Source organism: Ceratotherium simum, chromosome 8, assembly GCF_057802395.1.
Source record: "Ceratotherium simum simum isolate JZ-2026a chromosome 8, ASM5780239v1, whole genome shotgun sequence".
NCBI classification, from domain to species: domain Eukaryota; kingdom Metazoa; phylum Chordata; class Mammalia; order Perissodactyla; family Rhinocerotidae; genus Ceratotherium; species Ceratotherium simum.
The window spans coordinates 29,913,543-29,940,352 of record NC_141907.1 but is presented as its reverse complement, the minus strand read 5'-3'; the positions used below and the strand labels follow the sequence as shown (position 1 = coordinate 29,940,352).

General features: G+C 35.8%; 1 protein-coding gene across 5 annotated transcripts in view; it reads left to right on the top strand.

Annotated features, from left to right (window-relative positions):
• ARAP2 (ArfGAP with RhoGAP domain, ankyrin repeat and PH domain 2) overlaps positions 1-26,810 on the top strand; it is a 181,495-nt gene that overhangs the window by 91,294 nt on the left and 63,391 nt on the right. For all 5 annotated transcript variants that reach the window (XM_087434169.1, XM_087434170.1, XM_087434171.1 and 2 more), the window contains exons 16-22: positions 952-1,096; positions 3,245-3,347; positions 3,996-4,194; positions 4,389-4,452; positions 17,193-17,356; positions 20,769-20,981; positions 24,289-24,394. In XM_087434169.1, the coding sequence (XP_087290295.1) occupies positions 952-1,096; positions 3,245-3,347; positions 3,996-4,194; positions 4,389-4,452; positions 17,193-17,356; positions 20,769-20,981; positions 24,289-24,394 (994 nt within the window). The remainder of the gene's footprint in view (positions 1-951; positions 1,097-3,244; positions 3,348-3,995; positions 4,195-4,388; positions 4,453-17,192; positions 17,357-20,768; positions 20,982-24,288; positions 24,395-26,810) is intronic.

Below are 26,810 nucleotides of genomic sequence, written 5' to 3'. Positions count from 1 at the left end.
TAAAACACACACCTGCATGTACGCGTTTCTCTTTCCCTCCCCACTTCCACCTCTCTGTGTCTGTCTCTCTATCTCTCCCCGCCCCAGCTTTATCCTTACTACCACTGTCCTGCTTTTGGTCACCTTCATCTGTCGCTTAGACTTCTGCCGACTGTGTCCTAACTGGTCTCCCGCCTCTGGCATCACATTCTCAAATGCATTTTTTCACTGTAAGCAGAGTGGGTAAAATTCAAATCTGGTTATATTCTTTAGCTGAAACCATTTCAATGGCTCACCATCAGCTATAAAATCAAAGCTCAGTACTTTTCTGAAAAAGGCCGGATAGTAAATATTTTAAGCTTTGTGGGCCAGATGGTCTCTGCTGTAAGTCATCTCTGCCCTTGTAGCAAGTAAGCAGCCACAGACAGTCCGTAAATGAGTGGATGTGGCTGTGTTGCAGTAAAACTTTATTTATAAAAACAGGTGATGATCTGGTTTTGGTCTGCAGGCCATAGTGTGCTGACCCCCTTAGAAGATGAATTTTAAATCCCCTAAACAAGGCTTTAAGGCACCGCAGGGTCAGATCCCTTCTTCCTTTGCATACCTACCTAACATCAACCACAGTCTTACATTTTATGCTACATTTTTTTCCTGCTAATTCTCTGTACAGACATCAGTCTTTGCTCTTTCAGAGTTGTGCACCAGTCTCTTTATGGATCTGCCTGCTTTTGTAGTCGTCAGTGTCATAGTTATTTTTGTCTTGTACATCCCTTGTTACTACATTGTAAATTTCTTGAGCGATGAGAATGTGACAACTTTGTATCCCATGCAGCAATAGCATGCTTTTTACACAAAATAGGAAATTAATAAATGTATTTATTCAGATCTGGTCATTTTTTAAAACATGTATTTTTGAAAAGTTATATTTATGATATAGTTCAATTTATTATTTGTTTTGTTTTAAATTTTTAGAGACAAATAAAAAGTGGTGTGTTTTGGAAGGAGGCTTCTTGAGTTACTATGAAAATGATAAGTCTACCACACCTAATGGCACCGTTAATATCAATGAAGTTATCTGCCTGGCTGTACACAAAGAAGACTTCTATTTAAATACTGGGTAAGTCTATCATTAAACAGGTAGGAGATGAACGTGTTTTCTGATATTTATCATACCAGGTAATAAGGGTTTTGTTATCATTTCGGTTCTTGCTTCTTGCAGAAGGGTTTAATGGTTTCTTAAGGCCTACTCATTTTGCAGCTTCTGAAAATTCCTTAGGGAATTCACTAAAAAGTAGGAAAATTAAAACATTACACTAGGTAACATGAAAGCTAATATGTTTGCATCTAATCTTAAGTAAATTTTTAGCATTCCATTCTTGAACATGTAGTCCTAATAATTTTTATGATTTACTCATTATTTAAAATAGTGGACTAATGGCAAAATTTATGCATGCATTAAATGTACCATGGTTGAAACAGATGACAAAGGAAAATATTCAGTGATGACTTGTGCCCATTAAAAAACAAAAAATATTAAGTATATTTAATAGCATATTGAAACACTAAATTCCTTAAAGGTCTACTTTGGCATTTTAATGGTCTCAAAAAAGTTGCAATTATAAAAGAGTAAGCATTATTAATATATTTGATTCACAAAGTAGTTTAATAGAATTTCTGTGAAAATTTTTGGAAACTGACCATCTTTGGTGTGATGGTCACACCACATCTTATCACATTTTGTAATATAATTAATGGAAAAGTATAAATACTAAAATCTGCAAAAATCAGCTTCATAGAAACATGATATTTTAATGAAAATTTTATATGAGAAAGAGAAGAGATTTGCAAAGCTATGTTATTTACATAAAATTACATGAAACTACTATTACTACGTAATGACCAATATGTGCTAGTTGATATGACTGTTGTTTTCTAGTAAATGTAATTTGATATTTTTAAGTGAACAAACTGATTATTAGTTGGTTTGTTTTTGTCTTAATTTGTTTGTGTTTGTATTAATCTTAATAGTGCTTTTATTCTAAATAAATAATCAGTTTAATGTGGCTTACTGTAGAATGTGAGAATAAGTGCATTCTGTGTGTTAAGTTGCTTAATTAGTAAATAAAATACAATTTAAATAATATTAGTTTATGTCAGCATAGAATCATATTAAAAAATAAGACTCTCTTGATAGAATGTTACTGATACAAGTAGATGTGCAAGAGAAAGCATCTACAAGGAGATGTGGTTAAAAAAGAATTGTTGCAGCCAGATTCTGAATTGCCTTAAATAGCAAATTATAGAGTTTGAACTCAGTAATGTAGCCCCTGAGGAGTTATGCGGATTTGTATTTTAGGAAGAAAGCTGGCTGAAATGGTAAGGAAGAGATTGGAGGAAGAGAGATCCTAATTACTGAGAGTTTAGCTAGAGAAAGAAATAATTAAAAAGAAAAACAGTGGGTTGAGAGAATCTTCAGATTGAACGGCTAAGATTGAATCTCTGACTGATTGGGTGAAGAGCTGATGGGAAAGAGAAGAATAAATTAAACTCCAAGGTTTTGAGCTTGTTGATGAGGTAGATGGCGATGCCTCTAAATTGGAATGTGAAGGAGAGACTACAAGTCTGAGGTGAAAAAGGGGAAGAAGGAAGATGACTTTGATATGTAGGGTATTTTGAGTTTTTTAGGTAATGGCAGCATACATACTTAACATGTTCCAGGAAGTAGTTGGAGCCGTGGATGAGAAAGCCAGGGAAGAATTCAGGACATGGGGTGTTAGTCTAATTTTATCTATGGTAAGGACACGAAATTTTAGGATGAGATGAGATGAGATGATGGAAGCAAAATTTGTTAAGTAAGACAAAGAGGGCTAATTAGACAACTGTTTGGACAGTGTTTGCTTTGAACTGGTGGTGAGAGTAAATCAAGAAGGAGTGATCCAAGAGGGAAGAGGAGACAGAAGAGAGCCCTTTGCCACATCAGCCAACTGATGAGTGTCCAGGGCATCAACAAAGTCGTGCAGCAGAGTGATTTAGTCAGCAAAATATTCCTTTTGTCTGATTCAATGTGTTCTATTTAACTCATTTGAATAAAATACAAAAGATCAACAGGAAAATGCTAGGTAGATAGATGGATAAATAGATTGATTGATTTCACAGCATTATTCAGTTTTCAAAAGGAATTTAATTAAAAATTTGACCTTCATTTTTTTTTTTTAATAAAAGCCAAATATAATCAGTGGTATCTCTTTATTCATGTATGCTCTAGGCCCATCTTTACCTTTGAGATCTATTTACCCTCAGAACGTGCATTTTTATTTGGAGCTGAAACATCTCAAGCTCAAAGAAAATGGACAGAGGCAATAGCCAAGGTATTTAAATATTGTATTATTACCCTAATTCCAGAGCAGATTCTTATGTTGGGGTCTATGGTTGAGCTTCAGAGGTCCATCAAAATTTTAGACAATATTCTGGGAGGAATGTCCATACTTTATTAGGTTTTCATAGGTGATAGTCAAAAGAGGTTAAGAATTAGAGAAGAAATTAATGTAGGACCTTGAAGAAATCATTCTTCAACTTAATGCCATGTTTTGATAATTAAAATCTTTCCAATATAATAAAGTCATTTCTGTGTATGTCTTTTTATAGGTAGATGTCTTATTCATGGTAATACAAAGGGGAAAAGAACAGATACAGTAAAAGATATAAATGGAGACAAACATTGAAGGTTGACATTTTGAAAAATGCCACAAATCAACAAAGAGAATGTCTTCCTATTTCAATTCTGTATATATATTCAAAAAAAATGGCTTAAGATGCTGCCATGTGAAAAGGCATTATAGCTGTTCAGTTTTAAGATTGAAAGCAAGTTTAAATAATTGTTTTGAAATTTAGGTTACTTTTAAATCTTTAAAACAGAAAAACAAAGATAATTTTTCTACCTTCCCTCGTATCTGTAGCTATGGAAGGGATTTCCTATTTTCACTGTCTTTATTACTTTTCTGTATTTGTTTTAACAGCATTTTGTTCCCTTTGTTGCTGAAAACTTAGCAGAAGCTGACTATGATTTGATTGGTCAACTCTACTACAAAGATTGCCATGCACTGGATCAGTGGAGAAAAGGCTGGTTTGCTATGGACAAATCTAGTTTGCGTTTTTGCCTTCAAATGCAAGAAGTTCAGGAAGATAGAATGCACTTAAGAAGACTGCAGGAGCTAAGTAAGATTTTTTTTCTCTCGTTTTATAATTTGGACAAAATTCTTTATTGCATATAGTAATGGTAGCTTATACATAAAATTATGATGGCTCACTCCCGAACATATGACTAAGTAGTATTAATAATTGTGTTTTTATAGGTGTTTAGTGTAATGTTTTTAAAAAAATATGTTCATGCTTTTCTTCTTTCTCTCCAGCAATGAGCACAATGGTTCAAAATGGGGAAAAAATGGATGTCTTGCTCTTGGTAGAAAAAGGGAGGTAAGTGCACTTTGCTTTTTGTTCTTTATTGCAATAACTCTAGGGAGTGGGATATTTTGGTTATCTTCTTGGGGGAGAACCATTATTTTATAGCCTCTTGGACATTTTCTGAATTGTATGTGTGTGTATGTGTGTGTGTGTATATATATATATATATATACACACAGTATATATATATATATATATATACTCTTCAGTAGAAAGAGAACACCAGTGAAGCTTGCATATTTTTTTATTTGTTATGACAGACTCAGTGTGGTCAATTATTGTAGTTTTATATTAACCTAGTTCCCTTTGGGACATTCACATTTAAGTATTTGGAAGCACTTTGGTAGTTGTAAATATATTTTCAGTGTAGGTATGTGATGGATATAAATAATATCCTGAAATATCTATGCATGTGAGTCATGCATCGCTAAAACCTGATTTCTTGAATTTATTCAGTTTTTCAATAAATATTAAGCATCTACTGTGCATTAGGTACTGTTACAGGCATTGGGGATACAGTGGTGAATAAAACAGACATGGTCCCTGCCCTCCTGAAGCATGTGTACTAGTGGAGGGCACAGAATATAAGCAGACAAAAAGATAATTACCTAGTATTGTGTCCCTCAATTTTAAATGCTTGAAGAAAAAGAAGGTAAAGAGAGAGAGCCTGATGGATCAGTATTCTGTTTTAGATAGGGTGGTGAGAGAAGCTATCTTTGATCAGAGATCTGCGTAAAGTGAAGAAGCAAACTATGCAGCAGTCTGGATAGAGTGTTCCAGGCGCACGGTCAAGGATGTTTGGAAGACCCTAACAGTGTGTTGTACTTGGCATGTTTAAGGTTTGCAAGGAAGCTGCTGTGGCTGGGGAGATTTGAAGAAGTTAGAGAGTGGGAAGAAACGATTTCAGAGAGATCCCTGGACCTGATCATATAGGGCCTTACCGGTCATGATATGTATAATTTGAATTTTATTCTAAGCATGATGGGAAGCTGCTCAGTTTGAGAGCTGGGAAGTGGAAGGATCTGACCTACGTTTTGAATGGGCTCCTCTGACTCCAGATGAATAAGCTTTTGGGGGACAAGAGTGAAAGTGAGTGTCCAATTAGGGTGCTGCTGCAGAGCCAGGCAAGAGAGGATTTACCTGATAACATAGTGTTGAGGAGTGGTTGGATATATTGTGAAGGTAGAGGTGAGAGGATCTGTTGATGGATGAGATGAGTGTAAGAGTCAGGGATGACCCCAAAGTTTTTGGCCTGAGCAATGACATGAATGATGGTGCTGTTTTTTCAGATAACAAATCTGGGAGGGGACAGGTAGAATATTAGTAAGTTTGGGGTAGTAGATCAAGAATTTGGTTTTGGAAATGATGACTTGGACATGTCTCTTTGATAGCAAATTGGATGTGGTGAGTGGGCATTTGGGTATGCAAGTCTTAGAATAAGTGGAGAGGTTGTAGCTGGAGATAGAGGTTTGAGAGTCATCAGCCAAGGAACTGAATGAATTCACCTAGAAAAAAGAGTATAGAGAGAAAAGAGATTTGAGGATGTGGCCCCCGGGACTCCAATATGTAGACGTCAGAAAGAGGAGGAGGATCTAGAACAAGAGCCTAGGAAGGAGCAGCTAGGATCATATCACAACAATTAGGAAGACATAGTCTCTTGAACCAATTGTTTTTTTCTTTATTTCTTGTCACTTGCTTTAAAAATCCCTTGATTACAGTGATTCAGAATGCTTAGCTCTACAAGAGGGCAAGATTTTTTACAAAAAAAAAAAAAATATATAAAAATATAGCTGAATTAGCCTTCCCTCTGGCTATTTTCCTTGCTGGTAATATGAATAATGACTTTCAACAGTTATCTGAACCTGTCTTCTTCAGCTTCATGGGAGGACATCACCAACTTTAGACAGCAAGCATCTTGCTGATTAGATATTTATGTCAGAGGGTGTTTTTTAATTTACAGGCATAATTAGGATTTTGTGTTTTCACTTATTTATTTCTGGAATCATAACTGTTCATGATACTTTACATTCTGATTTTTGGTACCAGATGATGGCTTCACTGTACTGTCAGTACTATTAATTATATATTCAGAAATAATAATGAGGTACTATTATGTATAGATAGTGTTATATCATTAAAATACTAGCACAAATGTGATTTTTATAGTCATTTATTAATATTTACAGAATGCTTCCTGCCTCCATGGCAGGAAAAAATGGTCAACAAAACAGTTTTGGTGTCTGAGCTCACAGAGCTTCTGTTTCTAAACAAATAAACAAGGAGCTACTTGCTATTTGAATTTATTTTATTTATCATTTATATTTATTTTTTATCAGGTTAGTATAGCCAAGATATTTTCCTACCATTTTTAGTCTGTGAAGGATTTGACCAGTGGTACACAAGCTTTAATTAAAATGTACCAGACATGCATTAGAGTTATTCAATTTGATGAATTTTTATTTAATGCTTATTGCATGCAGTGCACTCCCTCATGAATGCAAGATACGGAAGCCAGAAGATGAAACGTTGTTATTTCATAACATCTTGACCTTTTCGCTGGAGTACAGGAATCACGAAGTGAACTCAGATACACATTGAATTCATGGAATAGTTGAAAACTAATGGAATTCCAAATTAATGATCAAAGCTGCTTAATCATGTTTTTGATAATAATTTCAAAGTTTTTATCTACATGCGTTATTAACAAGTTATGATGAAAGCATTTTTATGAAAGTGAAGAACAAGGAATGTGCTGGGATGGGAGTAGGAGAAGTACAGGGATAAATATAAAACCAAGATATTTTCCTTAAATATCTTTGAATAGCTGCCATACAAAATGTACCATTTGGAAACAACTGTGTTTATCACATGCTTATATCTTGGTTTTACTTGCTTTTCCTGTTTTCTCCAAATCAATAATATTCTGATAATAACAATAATACTATGATGACAACGTATAGAACTTACCATGTACCAGGCACTATTTTAAGCACTTATGTACCTATATGATATTGAGGAGAATAGTTCATTTTGAAATCAAGGTAAGGTCAATTTGTAACTTAACGACCTAAAAATTTTTTCTCTTTAAAACAAGTGCTGGGCTGGCCCCATGGCTTAGCGGTTAAGTGCGCGTGCTCCGCTGCTGGCGGCCCGGGTTCGGATCCCGGGCGCGCACCGATGCACCGCTTCTCCGGCCATGCTGAGGCCGCGTCCCACACACAGCAACTAGAAGGATGTGCAGCTATGACATACAACTATCTACTGGGGCTTTGGGGGGGAAAAATGAATAAATAAAACAAGTGCTAAGTGTTAATTTACCGATACTTTTGTACAGGTCACTGTCAAGAATTAACAGATGTATCAGGAGCCTGGATAAACAATATGTTACCAGAATGTAAAATTTCGGCATTTTATTAGAAAATAATTTTTTTATTAGGAAAAAAATATGTATCCATACAATGTTTACCTAATTAAAGATGAAACAGAAAGAAGAGAGATCAGAAGTGTGACTAGAGTAAAGAATCAGCCTGGGAAGTGGTGAGTGCACTGGGTTATAAACGCTGACAGAACAAAGAGCATTCATTTGTACTAGCACACGGCACTTTGTGTGGTGCAAAATAGGGTCTCGTGTATATCTGTGTATTTATACACGCATGTATATGTACATATATGTATGTATATATGTTATGTAAATAATTGGACTTGAGACAGGGAATACTGGAAAAAGAGCAGGTTTGGGAGAGAGCTTGGAGATAATGAGTTTGATTTTAGACATGTTAAACATATGAGGTGCTTACAAACGTGTAAGGAGAAATTGCTGGGAGGAAGTTACATTTATGGATCCGATGTTGGTGTAAAGGTCAGTGGGGTGGAGATACAGATTTTGGAGTTATCCGTGTGTAGAAGGAAGAAGGTGAGATCACTTGGGGAGAGTCTGTAGAGTGAGAAAGGAGGAAGTAACATGTTGGAGCCTTGATGAATACATGGCATTTTGGAGGCGGGGGCGGTTGTCAGGGAGGAATATTCCATTCGATAAGTGATGCTGAGTCCATCTGGTGACTTTGAGGACAGTGGAAGTGGTAAAACAGAAACGGGATTACATTAAGTTTGGGAACTGAGTAAATTGAAACAGCGGGTTAGGGCAGTTTGTCAAGGATGTCTGGAGGTGAATAGGGATTTGACCCAGGAAGGGAGAGGTAGAAGGGATTTGACCCAGGAAGAGAATAAAGGTGCAGTTTGTTTTAGATGGCTTGAACTTGTTCAAGTTTAAATTTTGATGGTAAAGACACACAAAAAGGGAGAGGTTGAAGATAGAGAGGACAACAAGAGAGCAAGGTCCTTCAGTTATAACAGGAAGAAAAGAGGAATTGATGGGTGGTTTTGGATGTTGGTAGCTTTCTAGATCTGGTGGTAGAATGTTGAGAGAGATATCAGTCTGATAGTTTTCAGTTGCTTTGTGAACTAAGAGATAAGGGGAGGACTCCTGAACTTTTGGCCTGCGTGACTTTATGACTGAATGGTTGTATCATTTACCAAGATAGGGAATACGTATTTCTCTCCTAGTACTCAAACAAGGCCAGTTAATTATAGATGTGATTGTTTAAGAGCCGTTTTAATACTGTGTCAAAATAAGAGAATTTCATTGCTTGCCCTCTTTTTCTTCTCTCTCTAGATCTATTAGTCCTTTGGGAAATAATGACTGTAAGCTAAAGTAGAATGTGTTAGACTTGTCAATGACAGATGAAATTGTGGCTTTAGGAAATAAAACAACTTCCAATTATTCATGTTGATGGCATATAGAGATAGTGTGAATAATTGAAAGAGAGAGAAACCAACCAGCTGTAAGTTTTAACCTTTATTTTTTTGCTAGTAATAGCTTGAACCAGAATTGTAAATCATAAATAAATTTAGTGAATTAATTTCACATCTTTTCCCTGTTCTTGTCTACTTTTGATTAAAGTGCTAAAATATATTAATGTTTCTTAATGACAAGGAGGAGAAAGAACCCCCTGAACTGGAAAAGATCATAAATTGATAATCATCTACTGAGTATAGTCACTATTTAGATATATATTTTAATCTTCATGGTAATTTTCTATATCTATCTATGGCATGAGTGTCTTCAGACAGAAAAATATTGCAATAATATTTTCCACGGACAGAGCAGTTATGCTCTGAAAAGCTCTGAGCAGAAGGTGTTCCAGATGGTGTCACTTTAATGTGTATTCTTTAAAAGTTATTATTTGGGAAAATAAAGCTTTCTTGATTACACTGAAGGCTTTCTGGCATGATATTTGATGTTATTGGGACTTAGATTCTGCGCTTTTTTTTTAGGCCTTAGGATTTTTTTGTGTGAAAAAAATCATGTTTTTGAATATCTGTTGTTAGTGAATGTTCTGGACCACAATGAGGTCAGAAGGCATTTTCCTGTACAGTAGGTTATGTATCCACTTTGACTGAAATGTTCAATAGGTTACAACATCCTTTTCTTAAAATTTGAAAACTATTTCTGCACTTTAGCCCACACTGCATATCTCTTCCTGATAAATAAGCTGTTGTGTTCACCATCTCCACATTCTATAGCTGCATGCCCATTTGTCAAAGACACCTATTACTAAGGTTTTATTAAAAAAGATTATTGGTTATAATAAATACAGTATGAATAACTCAGCTGGGTTATCAGAAATAGAAAAGACTGGTGTGTTTTTTGTTTTGTTTTTCTGTTTTAGTTTTTTTAAGATTCCTTGGTTGACCTATAGTAAAGCATAATGCACTTAATGGCTCCCAAGCCTGATGGCATTCAGTTTTAATTGCAAATTCCAGACATAAAGAAGCTAACATTGGGAAATAAACACTTTATCACTATGCTCCACAATTATGGAACAGGCTACTTTTCTCAATTTGGGAGATTAACACTCTAAATTTAAGATTCTTATTTCATATCAACTGACTGCATGTGATGTTTTTTCCCCTCCTTGAGTTGTGTTTTATAGCAGCTTATATGTTAGCAATACTCTGGAGGGTGAATTATCTTAAAGTGGTTTCTAAATTGTGCATGTAATTGCAAATTAAACAGTAGCCGATTGCCCACAATATCAACTTGAGTGCTTTTGTAACTTTCTGCTGATTTATTTTGTAGAGATGGTTTCATCTGAGTGTTGCCAGGGCAAACGGGAGATTCTCTTCTCTCACCACTCCCACAGGTTTTGCAAAAAGAAAGGGACTATTCAAACTTACATTATAAAGTGACCTTTTGTTAAAGCAAATTATGATAAAGGGAACTCATGATTATTTAACAAAAGGTGGATTTTAAAGTATGTATTATTTGCCTCAAAAATTTATTTCAGTCAGCTCAAAGTACCTTCTATATGCTAGAGTGTAAGCTGAGGAACAAATAAATGTAATATAATGTGAAAAAATGCAAAAGAGTGAGAAGATCCTTCCTAGATAAATGGGATCAGTATAATCCATTTTTTTAAAAAAGAAGTATATTTAACTGGACCTGGAATCCTAGGTAGGATTTCAGTGGGATAAAATGAAGAGGCTGAGAGATTGAGGTATTCCTTAGGTGGAAGCAATAGGTTCAGAGAAATAGGATGGGCTAGGGAACAACTTCAGTTCAGGTTGGCCTTAATCTTGACTTCTTAAGGAGGAAGCTTGAGCCAATACGCCTGAAAAGAATATGGATTGATACCATATTAGTATTATCAGTTAAATTTAATTAATAACTTGCCTTGTTCTAGAAAGGATTGTAGGCTCTTTATAAGGGCACAGAAGATGTATTTTTTTTTAAAAAGATATTTTAAAACTGTTTTAAAAATTATTGTTAAAAGTGAGGATTTGGGGGCCAGCCTGGTGGCGTAGTGGTTAAGTTGCCCGCTCTGCTTCAGCGGCCTTAGGTTCAGTGGTTTGGATCCTGGGTGCGGACCTATGCACCGCTCATCAAGCCATGCTGAGGTGGCATCCCACGTAGAGCAACTCGAAGGATGTACGACTATGACATACAACTATCTACTGGGGCTTTGCAGAGAAAAAAAAAAGGAAAACAGGAAAAATGGCAAGAGATGTTAGCTCAGGGCCAATCTTCCTCAAAAAAAAAAAAAAAATGAGGATTTGGATTCATTCTGCAGCCAGTGGAACACCATTAGTTTTTAGCAGACTCGAAACAGGGCTCTTACTCAAATTCCTTTAGGTGATTGTCTGATAGTGTGTAGAGATGAGATTGAAAAACTGGAGGCTTTGCCTTTCTTGGGGAATCAGGTGCCTTGACACTGTTAGCTTCAGAAGAAACAGCTATTTAAAATAATATTTTCTACTGCATTACTCTTGTGACACAGTCTCTGCATCTACATATTTTTTAAATAATTGTTTGCCTTTTTCTGTCTAAAATTCCATGTCTATACAGCAGACTCTTATCTGAAGGTATAGGAAAAAATACGGTATTTCTATAAACTAAAATGAGGGTAATTTATGGATGCAATGACAAAATGTGCCAGACTCCCATTTCTGGCAATAAAGAAATAACTGGCATGGTATATGCCCTCCCACTTCAAACAACTAGAAAAGTGGACAAAATATGAAACAAACTATTTTCAGACTTTGGGACGTTAGTTGTTCCAGGACTCTGATCATGGAGAGAAGGGAAACAAATGAAGTAAGGCTTAAGATCACCTTGCTTTTCTGTTTTTGGTGTTTTTCAGTCCGTGGCCCAGGGAATGGGGAAGACCCACGCAGAGTGGGTGGTTTTGCTACATTGAAGAGTTAGAGATAGGAGTTCAGGGAATCTGTAGTAGCTAAAATTTGTGGGATAGAGTACCAGAGCAGAGGGAGTTATGTAGAGAAAGAGTTTCAGAAATCTTCCGAGGAGTTCCTTTCCATCTTTGGCTCAATACTAATTTACATATTTGCAGGTTGAAACTTGTAAGAGGCCAGGCAGAAACAACTCCCATGCTGCTATGAGTTAAACCATTCCCAGAGCTTAGGCAGCGTTGGAGTATGTTCAAATTCCATCCAGCCAGATTAGACAGACCCATTAAACACACAGGGTATTAGTCAGGACCCCAGAAAGATAACTCCGTAATATTAAGGCTAAACCAGTCCCAGAGTAAAGGCTGCTCTATTTTTACCTCACTTAGCTTAAAAACTTGAACCAAAGGACCGGCTGCTCCAAAAGTAATTTAGTTGCCTGGGTTCAAACAGGCGGATGATGCCAAAACAAACATGGGTGCTCTCTAAAGGAAGACAACACAATCCTGACACTCAGCTTAACACTCAGTGTCTAGCGTGTGGTTCAAGTGACTAGTGATGTGAAAAAGCTGCAAGTCAGTTGATAGGAACAGACCCAGAAATGAGAAGGACAACAGAATTAGCAAGGAATCTAAATGGTGATTTTTAAATATTATAAATGAGAACTATATTTAAAGATGTAAAGGAAAACATAAACATAGTGAGAAAAAATGGAATAACTAAAAAAACAATCAAATAGAACGTCTAAAGCTGAAGAATACACTATTGGAAAAGAAAATTTCATTGGATCGGCTTAACTCAAGAGTAGACTCTACCTAAAAATAATCAATAAACTTAAAGGCATAACAGTAGGAATTATCAAAACTTAAGCACAAAGAGAAAAGACTAAATAAACTCAGCAGAGCCTCAGTGATCTATGGGACAATATCAAGCAGTCTCATGTAGGTATAATTAGAATCCCAAAATGAGAGAAGAGAATATGGAGTAAAAAAAAAATCTTTGAAGAAATGTGGCTAAACATTTTCTGAATTTGATAAAAACTGTAAGCCCACACGTGTACTAAGATCAGCATACCTTAAGCATGATAATGACATCCACACATGTCATAATCAAATTCCTGAAAACGAGTGTGAGGAAAAAAAAATTTAAGAGGAAAAAAGACATTAAATATAGGGGTCAAAGATGAGAATGTCTTGTCAGGAACAGTGCAAACCAGAAAATGGTATAATGAAGTGTTTTAAAGTGCTGGTGAAAAACCAAACCAAAACAAACTCAAAACAAAACTACCAAACCAGCAGCTGTTAACCTGAAATGCTCTATTCAGCAAAAATATCTTTCAGAAATGAAAGCAAAACAATGTATTTTTTGGCAAAACAAATACTGACTTATACTACAAGATTCAGTGTTTTTATTTTTATATATATGCTTAAGATATTATCTTTCTCAGTCATATTTGTGGAATGTGTTTGCTTCTTTTTTTTTTTTAATTTTTATTTATTTATTTATTTCCCCCAAAGCCCCAGTAGATAGTTGTATGTCATAGCTGCACATCCTTCTAGTTACCGCATGTGGGACGTGACCTCAAGCATGGGCAGAGAAGCGGTGTGTCAGTGCGCGCCCAGGATCCGAACCCGGGTCGCCAGCAGCGGAGCGTGCGCACTTAATCGCTAAGCCATGGGGCCGGCCCTGTTGTTTGCTTTTTAGTTGTGTTTAAAATGTTCTGTAGTTATATAAGTGAATTTATTTTTCATACAGTCAAATTTATTGATCCTATTATTTGTGAAGATACTTCTGATTCTTGTCGGTAGACTAGGCTCAAAAATGATAGTTGACACTTTGTGGTTATTATATTGCAGTTTTGAGAAAATTGTTTTTATTAGTCCTGGGACTTGATTTCTAGGTCTTATTGAACTGCCTTGATTCATTATAGGATATAGGGATGTTTCTTTTTATGGCTTTAAAGTACCCTTTAAAATTTATGCTTGGAGAATGGACAGTTAGAATAATTCTCTCTATAATTAGAGTTCTTCAAAATAACTTTTCAGATTTGCAAGACGTAAATGAATGTTTCTTTGGAATTCTTATCCAGAAATGTAAAATCGTTGTTTGATAACACTTGAAATCATAAAGTCGGCCAGCATTTGTGTTGAAAATATCTTTCGATGCTTCGTTCAGTGTGCACAGAATTTATATAAGCATCAGAGAGGAATCTTGTTGAACTGATGTGATTAAATGTCAAACATCTACTGCACCAGGTGACGTATTTTAGGATTCAGTCTTTGACAAGTTGACTCAGGAGTTAACTTGTCTTTACTTATTCTACCCCTCACTAGTTCACAAGGAGATAGTTAAACTTGTCATCACAGGATTTCTTTTGACTCGAAAGAAAATTTGAAATTTGAAACGCTCACAGTTAATAGTAGAATTACACTGGTGCTTTAAGAGGGCCAATGCATTTTGGATTTCTTCTGGTGGCTGCTGAAATACTCACCCATTGTAGTTGTAATACTCACCCACTGTAGTTGTTTATAAGCAAACAGTTTCAAATATTTTACATCATATTGAGAGCTAAGTTGTCAGGCTAAAAAAAAAAAACTAAGATGAAAAAATTTAAATCTTCTCTTTACCTTAGGTCCACCTTAGGTCCTGAATTTAGCAAGTCATGATTTTGTTTAAGTCTGCATAATGCAAAATATCTCTGATATTTTTCAGAGATAGGACCTGAATTATACAGTTTCATTTAGACAAATACCCAGCAATAGAATGCTTTTGAGCTAAAGATGATATAAAGAGAAAAGGCTAAAGTACATCAGAGTATTAGAACAAGTGTCAGAATTCTTCAAAAAGAAAACTACAAGACCTGGAGGTTAGGGCTGCTGTGGTGTTGTGGAAAATAGCACAATAGATACAGATGTCAGACAGCAAGCCATGAAGATTACAGGCAGGAATGTCAGTGAAGAAGCAGTAGTTCTAGCAAGTTCAGAAGATGTTAGAAGTGAGTGTAGTGAGGTAGCTTTGTCTTCGTAGAGGAGCATTTTAAGAAAAGAAACCAAAGGAAAGAAAGGAGGACTTTTATTTTCTTTTTAAATTAGGGCCAGTGAATTAACAGGAATGTGCAAGTTTACCCACTCTCCCCACCACCCAAAAAAGGCACTGAAACAGCCCAGAGTTCATGCAGCTCAATCTTTTCTCTTTAGGTTGAATCCACAGTAGCCCTCTCCTAGTTTGAAACCAAGATTAAATAGTTTTACTTTGGTGTAAATATACTTAAATACATCAGTGATTACTTTAGCTTGTGTTTCAAATCAAATTTTAGATCTAGTGGTAGGTCTTGAAAGTTGTTATGTACCCACTAAATGCCAGGCACTGTGCTAATGACTAGAGATACTGAAATGCTGCCCTTGCTTGCCTGCCCAAAGTTGGGGGTCTAGCCACTAAAACGTTCACACAGACAGAACAGATGGTATCATGGAGGGCACAGCAGCCATTCAGGATTAAGAAGGGACACCTATTACACACTAAGCATAGGAGGGACATCAGGGACAGATCAGGAAAGGTCACCTGGAATGTACTTTGGGGAGGAGTTGGAATAGCCAACCAAAGAGCAGGAAATATTTATTACCAAGACAAGAAAAATGTGAAATTTTTTTTTTTAGTGTGTCTTGAGTGTACAGGAAAGGCAAAGTTGAAGGAGAAAATATAGGTCAGATCATGAAGGCCTTTTAATCTAGAAAACTCCAGAGCTGTAGGACAATGATCAGAAAGTGAGGTCATTAGCTTTGCATTTTAGAAAGATCATTCTAGCAGCCCTGAGGAGTAGTGATTAGAGAGATAGATCATTGGGAAGAGAATCCTATTAGGAGGGGTTTTAGTGACCTCAAGGAGCAATATAAAGACTTGGAATAAGGCAGCGTTGGAATGAAGAGGAGGCAGAGCAAATATGTCAGGGAACTGGAATCAACAGAATTTTATGACTGAATTCATGTGGCAGTGACCGAGCAGGAGTGGGGAGGGACCAGTCTGCAATTAATTAATCCTAAATTTCTGGTGGGATAAGTAGAGAATCATAGCACCAGTTTGGTAGGAGGAGGGAGAAAGGTTTGAGATGCCTGTGGCGCATTGAGGCGAAGGTGTCCAAAAATAAATATTAATTAGTATTATGGTTTATTACTTAGTTACTAATATTACATTTATTGAGTGCTGAGGTAGGTACTATTATTATCCTCATTTTGCCAGTGATGAAACTGAGGCCGAGAGAAGATTGATAACTTGTCTAAGATCACAAAGGAAGTGAGAGCAGAGCTGCAGTTTGGGTTTGGGAAGTGATTGCATTTCCCAGTCCCTTAGCTACTTTATGCTGCGGCTTTTGGATCACATGGAGATCTGATTTGTAAAACAAAGTTATAGCCTGGAGGTAGGGATTTCGGAGTTAGCAACGTACATGTGGGGATGAAACCACTGGCCTGAAGGACATGTCCTTGCAGGGTCCTTGGAGTTCATGTGAGTGCACTGAGGTTACAGCTTCCCTTCCAGAAAGAGGAAGTGAGCTTGAGAAACAGACTGAGTGACTGGAAAGATAGGAGGAAAAGCCAGAAAGAATTGTTCTATGAAAGCCAAATTGGATGGTATTTTTTTCTCTCTTTTTGTTAAGAAATGAAATCAGCAGCAGTTCTAAAATCTTGAAAAATACAGCCAGAAATATCCATTAGAAGTCACTAGTGAGGCTTGCCAGAACAGTTTCAGTTCAGTTATTCAGAAACAGAATAAAAGGGCTTGGGGAAGGAAAGGAGGTGAGAGCACAAATTCAGAAGACTTCCTGTACTCTATGGAGCGATGTGGCTGTGCAGGCAAAGGAGGGGTTGAGTGGAAGCTAGTGATAGATGGAGGGTTTTCTTCTGAGGGGTGAAACAAGATCACCTTTATATGGATTTAAGGATAATCTGTTGAGAAGTAAGAGTTTTTTTTAAAGCAAAATTATAATTTGAAATGCTTTTTAAACTTTACAGAACATTATACATCCATGGGCATACCAAGTTGGATTTCACAGTCTGGCATACCGCAATTGAAAAAGCAGCAGGTACAGATGGTCATGCATTACACGATCAACAGCTCAGCAAAAATGACGTTCCCATTATTGTGAACAGCTGTGTAGCATTTGTTACACAGTATGGTAAGTATCACAGAGTTTTTATTCAACCCTGAGAGCTCAGCATATCATTCTTGCGGTTCTTAAGTGGAACCTCCGTTGGACTGAATTAGAGCCTGCTATATTTGTAAATACATCAGTGAAAAATAAAAGCATGGTTACTGTTCAGCTAAATGCCATTCCTTCTCCCAGTAAAATTCATTTAAATTATATAATGTATTTTTACCATTTCCTTCTTCCTTTATATGCATAAAAATTTTCAGTAACATATTGAAAGAATCTATATTGTAAAGTGTATATTAAAAATAGATTAAAGACTATATTTTTTAAAAGTTACAAGCCTAGAATAAAGTGTAGGGGAAGGCAGTGTGCTGCCTAAGCGTGTTTTTAGAAGTGGTCAACGATGGGGCAGTGTGTGAAAGAATTTACTTTTTTGTTGGCATGCATACAAAGTGTGTGTGTGTATTTATTTCATTCAACATGCTATTGGTCACACATTTGTATTAAGAATCATGGTTATTAATTGTAATAGTTTTGACTTAATTGTAACAGATATTTTTATGAGTAGTTTGCACATAAAAAACAGCTTGACTGATACCTACATCGTCCAGTTTCGTTTTAATTTGATATGCTATGGTAGCATTTTAGATAAGCCTGAAAAGTAAAGTATGCGTTTATTCTTCCTGGTTCTTTTCAAATTACTGTGAATTCTTCAAAATCCTTCTTTCTGTTAACATATTTCCTTAATACTCTCAAAGGTGGAAGTTTCTTAACTATATTTTTAATATAAGAATATTATCTACCTTTTAATTTAAGAATAAAATCTTCCTTTTAATCAACTCAGAGCCTTTATGGTCACAATTATTTTGAACTTCCTGACCTTTGGGTTAAAATCTAAAGGGCGATTTTTTTTGTGCTTGTGTTGTGAAAATTTGAACTTGACTGACTTCACAGTATAATTTGTAAGGGTAAGTTTTTTTTTAATGAGTTACAGTAGTTAGTTCTTGGGGGAAATTATTTTATGTAAACAAAATTATGTTCAGATTCACATTCAGTCCACTAAACTTAAGAGTACCAGCTATTAGAAATTCACTCAACTAGGAATATATCTCAGAAACTTAGTCACAATTTTTTTTTGTAGAATTTGCTTATTCTTGCATTAAGTAGTCATTTATTGAATACCTTCTGAGTTCTTCTAGGCACTGTGTAGCTGCTAGGTGTATACAGAGAATAAGACATGATGATTCTTGCCTTCTAGTTTACAGATATGTGTATCAAAGACAAACAAGTGGGCAGTTATATCTTAAGTCTACAGAATTCTATGGTAGAGAGGTTCAGTGGTTAGTACAAGTGTCTATGGTGTAGGGGTGAATTTCATTCAGAGTAGGATGGTCATGGAGGGCTTTCTGGATGAGGCATGGTGCCTACCATGAGTCTTTAAGACAAAAATAGGAGCTAGTTAGGAGAAGGGACTAGGGATTCCAGGAGGAGGAAACAGTGTGTGCCCAGGTGTGGAGTCATGAGGGAAGTTGTATATTCAGGGAGCTTTGTGTAGTTAAATGTGTCCAGGATTTAGTGTGAGAAGAGCAGATAGATAAAAGAGGCTAATTCTTGTAGGGTCTTATATATCAGAATAAAATCCTCAAACTTGCCATCTAGGCAGTAGGAGGGCAGTATCCAGATTTTTTAGCATATTGGTGAGACCAACAGACGTGTATCTCAGATCACACTATTATCATTGTCGAGACAGACTGGAGGGATGCAGTGGAATAAGGGGAGGAAATTGTGAAAACGTGGTGAGGAATCGAGTGCTCAAAATAAGGGCACATGGGAAGGAGAGAAGGGGACAGTTTTGACAGAGCAAGGTCATGATGAAAGATATACGTGACATCGTATTTTTTTTAATGTGGTAAGAAAGAAAGATTCTAACTTGTAAAGGACTGGGGAGGAGGCAGTGCCATATACAGTCGTGTGCTGCATAATGACGTTTCAGTCAACGACAGACCACATATATGACGGGGGTCCCATAACATTCGTACTCTAAAGCCATGGCATGCAGTTGGCTATACCACTAGGTTTGTATAAGTCACTCTATAGTGTTCGCACAACGATGAAATCAGCTAAGGACGCGTTTCTCAGAACATGTCAGAACGTGTAAATGTATTGAGATACAGGAACAAGATAAAGAACATGTTGGGATTGGGAGGTGAAGAGTAGTGAATAAGGTGGAAGAATTAATTCCTAAGATTATTTTGATTTGTCCATATGTTTAAGTATGGTGTGTGTGTGTTACATGTATGTCTATATAGTATATGTATATTAAAGGATGTGTGTGTGTGTTTGAAATCTTAGAAGTAAGACCTAGGTGAAAATATGTATGTAGTAGTTGAAGTGGTTAGGTTGGATGGGTTCGCCCAGAGAATTTTGTAGGGGAGGGAAGAAGAAGAAGAGAATTGAGGATGGATTCCTGGAACCACCAGTAAATACTAGATGAGCAGAATGCATAGGAGACCGGAGGAGTAGCCGTAGAGGAAGGAAGGGGGAAAAAAAGGTAAGAGATCATAATATCAAGAAAGCCACGAGATTAAAAGAATTTTAGCAGGGATTCATCTAGAGTGTCAAACACTGCAGGGGATTCTCATTAGATAGAAACTGAAACGCATCTAGAAAATAGGATGTCATTGATATGCTTGATGAAGATGGTCCAAGTAGAGTGGGAATTGGGCATAGAGCAAGACTGTGTGGTTAAAGGATTAACAGGGATGTGAGATGGTAGAAAGAATTAATATAGGAAACTCAGCTTGGTTTTGTAAGAGAGACAAGAGACCTGGGAGGGGACAAGGGATGATTTTTTTTTTTCTGTTTGTGTCTTCATCGTCGTCGTCATCATCATCATCATCATCACCACCACCACTCCCCCTCCTCCTCACCACTCCTACTCCTCTTATTTTATCTGGAGCACTTGATGAATCAATAACTCTGAAAAGGAGATGACCCAACTCTTCATCAGGCAGAAGGTGAAGTTGGGACCAGACAGAAATTAACATACAAATATGAGGGCAGGGGGCTGAGGAAACATACAGAGAGCCTCACTTTTGTCAGTGAAACTGGAAACAAGTTTGTATTCTGAGAGACTTAAGTGAAGATAGGGCAGTTGAGGTAAAAGAACATTTGAAAATGACGCTACAAAGAACTGGGGAATGGCTGACGGGACTTGCTAAGAGCTGAGCCTGGAATGGTTTGTTCATCAGGTTTATGTTTTAAATACTAAAAATAGGGGGAAAAACCCTTGTCTGCTCGTGCATGTTTATATCAACTCTTGGATAGTGATTTCCTCATGCTCATCATCCAACACAAAAGTTTGTTTTATTTTTATCAAAGTGGATTTTGATGTTAGACTTTTTTCATATAACCTTTTTTTTCCTTTTAAACAAAGGTTTAGGATGCAAATATATCTATCAAAAGAATGGCGATCCTTTGCGCATAAGTGAACTCCTGGAGAGTTTCAAAAAGGATGCAAGAAGCTTCAAATTGAGGGCTGGAAAACATCAGCTTGAAGATGTGACAGGCGTGTTGAAAAGTTTTCTCTCCGACATTGACGATGCTCTTCTTACTAAGGAGCTCTATCCATACTGGATCTCTGCTCTAGGTAATATCTAGCATATAGAACATAATAAGTGCTTGCCTTCTAATTGGTTAATTAGATTTTTTAAATCTTCTTAGATTATCTGAACATTTAATTGAAAGGAACAATGTACATAATGGGTCAGAACAGAAATTGTGCAAATATTAATAGTTGTTTATATCTACCTCAGAAGAAATTTATAGTAATAATTGCTAAATAGTGTTTTATAGTAATACTTAGTTTTCAGTAGATTTCTTAGTACTTTGTTTAACTTCAAAGTTTTATAGTCAAGTCCATGTGTGCTGTTAATTTCTCATTAAGATTAAAATGAAAGGTTTAACACAAGATTAGTTTTACACTATTTCCCTATATGGCTCTTTTGGCTTTTGTTTCTCAAGTATTTTACCTCTTTAGAGCCATAACAATGTTTTTACTCTTTCTTTGTTCATTTTCCCTGGATTCTGTCTAATGAAGTAAAAAAGCTTTGCTACACTGTAGGAGAATGTATTTAACAAATGACTCTAGAAAAGCAGTTTATTAAATTAGTTACTGGGTCAAATTGATTTCAATAAAACCTATGTTTACATCCATTAATTCAAAATAACTCCCTTTATAGAAACATAAAGACTTTTAAATATATACATTGCCTGTAATCCCATCTTTCTGATAGTTATTTTCATTTTTATATATTATTTTATAGTCTCTGTCCCCACACTTGCAATTTATACATATAATCTTTATTAATAAACCACAACCATTTCCCATATATCTGTAATGCTTCCAAAATGATGATTTGCAATCTTCATTTTTTTCAATTTTTAAAATTTATTATTAAATACCACAATTTACTAATGTATTTCTCTTGTATATTTAATCTGTTTCAAGATTTTTTTCAAAAATGACCTTTGAATTTGACGATACGCTATTCCTCTGTTGAAAAATGGTTTTTTCATTGAAGATATTTGCTTAATCTAAAACACAAATATGACATTTGAAGTGATTAATTTTGAAATGATGTCACAAAACACCCAGAGTTTGAAAAATTATCCCAAGAATGACCCTTATTAGTGTCAGCAAGGAGACAGTGGTATTATTATTAAAATAAAGCTTTTCACAATTTAACTACCTAATTCAGAAGTCTTTTGCCACTTGATATTTCTCAAATCAATGGGTTTAACTCTAATCAGAAGAAGAGTTGATTATATAATTTTCTGGGATATAAAATATGGAATTAGATCATATATCTTTTTAAGCCCAATTGTCTTGCCCCCCTTATTTTTGTTTTAAGAAGATTTTATTGTAATTTATAACTATGAAGTTATTTATATCTGTTTTATAAAGACTTACAATTTGTCTTTATTGTAAAATCAGTTATCAAAAATCTGTGACAAACATGCTTTTGCTGAAATTGTCAAATTCGTTGACAAAGATGTCTTTAATGTTCAGTCCACCAGGAGTTGGCAAATGGTAGAATGTGTCAGAGAGGAACGTGTTCACCTTTCACCTGGATGTGAATTCTTTGAGAATTTACTTGAAGAAGGCTTTGGATACTGGGTCAAATAGCCTTAAAGTCCTTTGCTTTTAGATTCAACGTAGCTCATCCTGATCTGTCACAAATGCTGCATGTTGGCTCTGACAAGGATAAACCAGAACTCTCTGGGTGACCTCATAGAAGAGTTCTCTTGGGTCTTGTGCACCTGGGGTGAAGAATGCCGTACTGTGGCATACCACCTATTTATATGATGTATGGTCTATCCTTCTAAAGACACCATTAAACTGTCTGAAGTCTGTGACGAGTTGACTAGTTCATTGTAGTTTCTATATGACCTGAAATCTATCTATTTGCTTTCAAATTGCTTGAGCTTTATTTTGAAAATATCATCTATTTTATTCTTATAAGATTTGTGAAAAGATGCTGTACTAGCATGAATTCTTGTTATAAGTGTAGTAGTATTAATTACATTTTATTGAATACACAATTACCTCTACAGTTAGAAACTAGATGGCATGAGGGTAAATGTCTGGATTATACTAGGAATGATAGATAATTCTTAATTCACTTCCGGTATAGTCTTTGCATGTAATTTGGGTGTTTTCCCCTCTTGCTTTTTTTTTTCCCCCCAAAGCCCCAGTAGATAATTGTATGTCATAGTTGCACATCCTTCTAGTTGCTTCCCCTCTTGCTTTTAGAGAGTCAGCTACTAGTGCAGTTAAGTCAGCATGACCATGTTTACTTTTATAGATCTCATATGCAGGCTAAGTCAGTACAAAAGAGCTATCCATTGCAGTTTTGAATAGGAATGTACTTCAAAAATGTGTCACAGAGTTTCTTACCTCCCCAGGGATCCTAATGCCTATTACAAGTGACTGTGTACTTTTAAAGAATCATTAATGTGCTGCTGGCTCTCTGTGAATAGAATAGGTAGGGCTAAGCAGAAAATAAAAAAGTCTTGTTTCCAAAGGTAGCTGGGAATTGAGAGGGAATATATAAGTGCAGTCCTCTTGAGTTACAAAGTCAGCACAAGTTATTTATTTGAAGAAAGGTATTTTATTTCCTCTGAGGGCTAATAGGTTAGACCAAACCACCACTACTAGAACTTTGGAGGTTCCTGTGTCTAGTTTCTCTTGACTTCTTGGGGTTAGGAAAGTGGAGGGTAATTCCTTCTTATCTTCCTCTCCATGACTAACCAAGTTCTGTCCATGACAGAGGCAGAGCATCTGTTCTCCTCTAAGTGTGTATCGTAGTTATCAGGGTCTGCACATGACTTCTTCCGTTGTCCACTTACCGTTTCCAAAGAGTTGACGATACCAAGACTGATAAAAGACCCTTTACATGGATCTTCAGAGTAATGCACAGTTCATAGCTCTGGGATGGCTCATAGTTTGGGGAAGATTTTTATAATTTCATAAGGAAAAAAGATCGGAGATGTCATTTTCAAATACAGACAGTGATATCTTTCTGTAGCCAGAGTTAAAATGCTTTTGGCTTATTTCAATTCGCACTCTAGTTTGAGTCATTAATTGATTATCTTCCTATTAGGTGAAATTCAGTAGTCCATAAAGTAGAGGATAAAATATAATCCTGGGTTTTGAAAGTGCTTCATTTTGAATTACAAAGTATAAGAACTATAGCATATAGCCATGGAAGGTTTATGTAAATACTTTTCCAGAATGATAGAAGTTTGAATGTCTTTCTTTTGAAACTTGATTATATCACTTAGTGAAATACAATTGTGAATATTGTTTTAAAATGCTGTTAAAAGGCAAATTTGTAATACAGATTATTAGTTTAGGTCTAAAGTTTTTTTTTTGTTTGTTTTTTTACCTCTAGATACCCAAGATGATAAGGAAAGAATTAAAAAGTATGGAGCATTTATACGTACTCTTCCAGGGGTCAACCGAGCAACATTGGCAGCTATAATTGAACACCTTTACAGGTGGGTGGATTCATGAACTGTTCTAGACATTTCAAACATGGAACTCAATAAGTCGTTGTTTCTTAAATTTAAAGTACTGTGGTTAACCTTCTTCATGTGACTATGAAACTTTCACCTATCTTAAGAATGTTTTCAAAATGAAATTCCCATTACCCTATCACTTTAGTGTCTCTTTCTATAGTCAAGATGCATTTCAGGTAAATAACACTGGAGAATTTCTTAAATGAATTACAAATAATCATGTACAGCATCCTCAAATACGTCTAGTGCATAAGCAAGAATTTTAAAACTCATTTAAGAGGGAAGCTGGAGAAGAGAAGGAAGTGTAGCAACCAGAATTCTATAGCAGGAATCTATGAGCTCAGTATTTTCTCATGGTGGACTCTTCATAAACTCGTATTTCTTTATTATCAGTTTGTATCTAACTTGACTCTAATATTTTGGTATCAGACTCTTAATCAGATGAGAAATGTTATAAGTCAAAAACATTTATAGTCCCCTGCATTTGGGAGGATAGGAGGAATATAATGGTAGCTTGAGAAATGAGATCTGAAGGATGAGGGTGTTGGAAAATAACCTTTTAAGTTAAAACAAAAGGTTTGTTTTGCTATCAGCAAGAATTATTACAAAATTTTAATAAGTGTAAATATTGCTTAAGGAATATATTGTTGTAGCTTCCTGCATGGATGCAGTAATCCCTTGAATATATTTTTCTAGGAAGCTGAATTCTAAAAGTACCTTGTTCGGAGTCTAGATTCAGAAATCCTTCATTTGTCGTTTCTCTTTCTTCCCTAACCACCACTTCTCATCCATGTAAACTCCATTACTGTAAAACTGATTTTCTTATTGTACCATACAAATATAGTCTATATAATATATAGTCCTATCTCTGTGCCCATGAGACATTGAGACAGATTATTTTCTTCAAAAATTTTAATATGTGACCAGGCTGCTACAATTTATTAAGTTAATATTTTAAACATTGAGTTACCCATGGCTATTCTTAAAATTCTTATTTCAGATTTGAATTTGAGGTAACAAGTTCCTTCCCATCCTTCCTCCCTCCTTTCTTTTCTTCAACTAACATATGTTTTAGCTCCTACTATGTACAAGACAATGCCGATTAAGATTCCATGTGAACAGAAATATTTGATAGTAATACAGGAAAGACAAAAACAATCTTAAGTCCATAGTTCCTAAACTGAGTACCAAGGAGCCCTGGGACATCACAGTGAACTAACGGGTGCTGCAGGGCATTTTACATTTTTTAGGGAAACACAGCAACATCGGGACAGATTTTAATTCAGAAAATTTTAGCGTGAGACATTGAATTATAGAGGAGGGATTGAGTGAGTCATACTGTATTGACATCCAGGGAATGCTTCAGATTTAAAGGAATGCGTGAACTGGGCATGAAAGAAAGATAGGAATGAGAAATGAGTGAAGGAAATTTTCTAGGAAATAGGTGTGCAAAGAGTTGAAATGGTTTGTAGTTAGCTGGCAGGAGGTTGCGAAAGGCTCTGTAAGTCATACAAAAACATTTGGATTTTATTCCTTTAGGTGATAAGGAGTGACTGATCAAATCTGTTTAGGAATAATAACCCCTGTAATGGGATGGGTTGGGACGAGGTTAGAATAGAGGCAAAGAAACTAATTAGGAACAGTTTCCTTGGGCTTCTGATGAGAAGGCCTGAATGAGAAGAGACTACATGGGCTGAATATGGAACACTTAGGCAGAGAAATAAAGGGAGCAGGGAAATAAAGGAAGGGAAGGAAAATACGTACTTAATGCCATAAATTAAGGCAGCTACAGAAAGTAAAGAGAAGGGAGATGAAGAGTGTCAAAGAATGCTTTTGCAAAAAGAAGTCTCTAGAAGGACAGAAATGTTTGCTAGTGTTGTCAGAAGTTAGAGAGGTCAATTTGGATAAGGTCAGGTTGATTTAGCATTTAATTCCATTCCTGCCCTAGATAAAAGATCACTTCTTCATGACTAACATTTACTTAATTCCATTCACCAGATATTTATTACGCACTACAGTGTGATTAAAGCAACAGTCTCCGGCTGTGAGATGCTTAGATTCTAGTAACAGAATGATTCTTAGATGCTTAGATTCTAGTAACAGACTTGCAGATAAATTTTCCACATGTTTACAGTGTAGTGTGGTGAAAGTATAGGAGTGGTTTTGAGAGGGGTGTCCACAATTATTAATCCTCCTCTAATAACTTGTAATTCTTTTTGCATCTCATAAATCATATGATTGTACTTGCTCTGTCTCTGCTATGCAATTTGGCGTTTTATTATGTTTCTCATATTATCATATATAATATTGCTGTCATGTTTACTGACTTTTTCTTGTACCTATTAGAATCTCTGCTCTTTATAGACAGCTGTACCTACCTTAATCTTGTTTTATT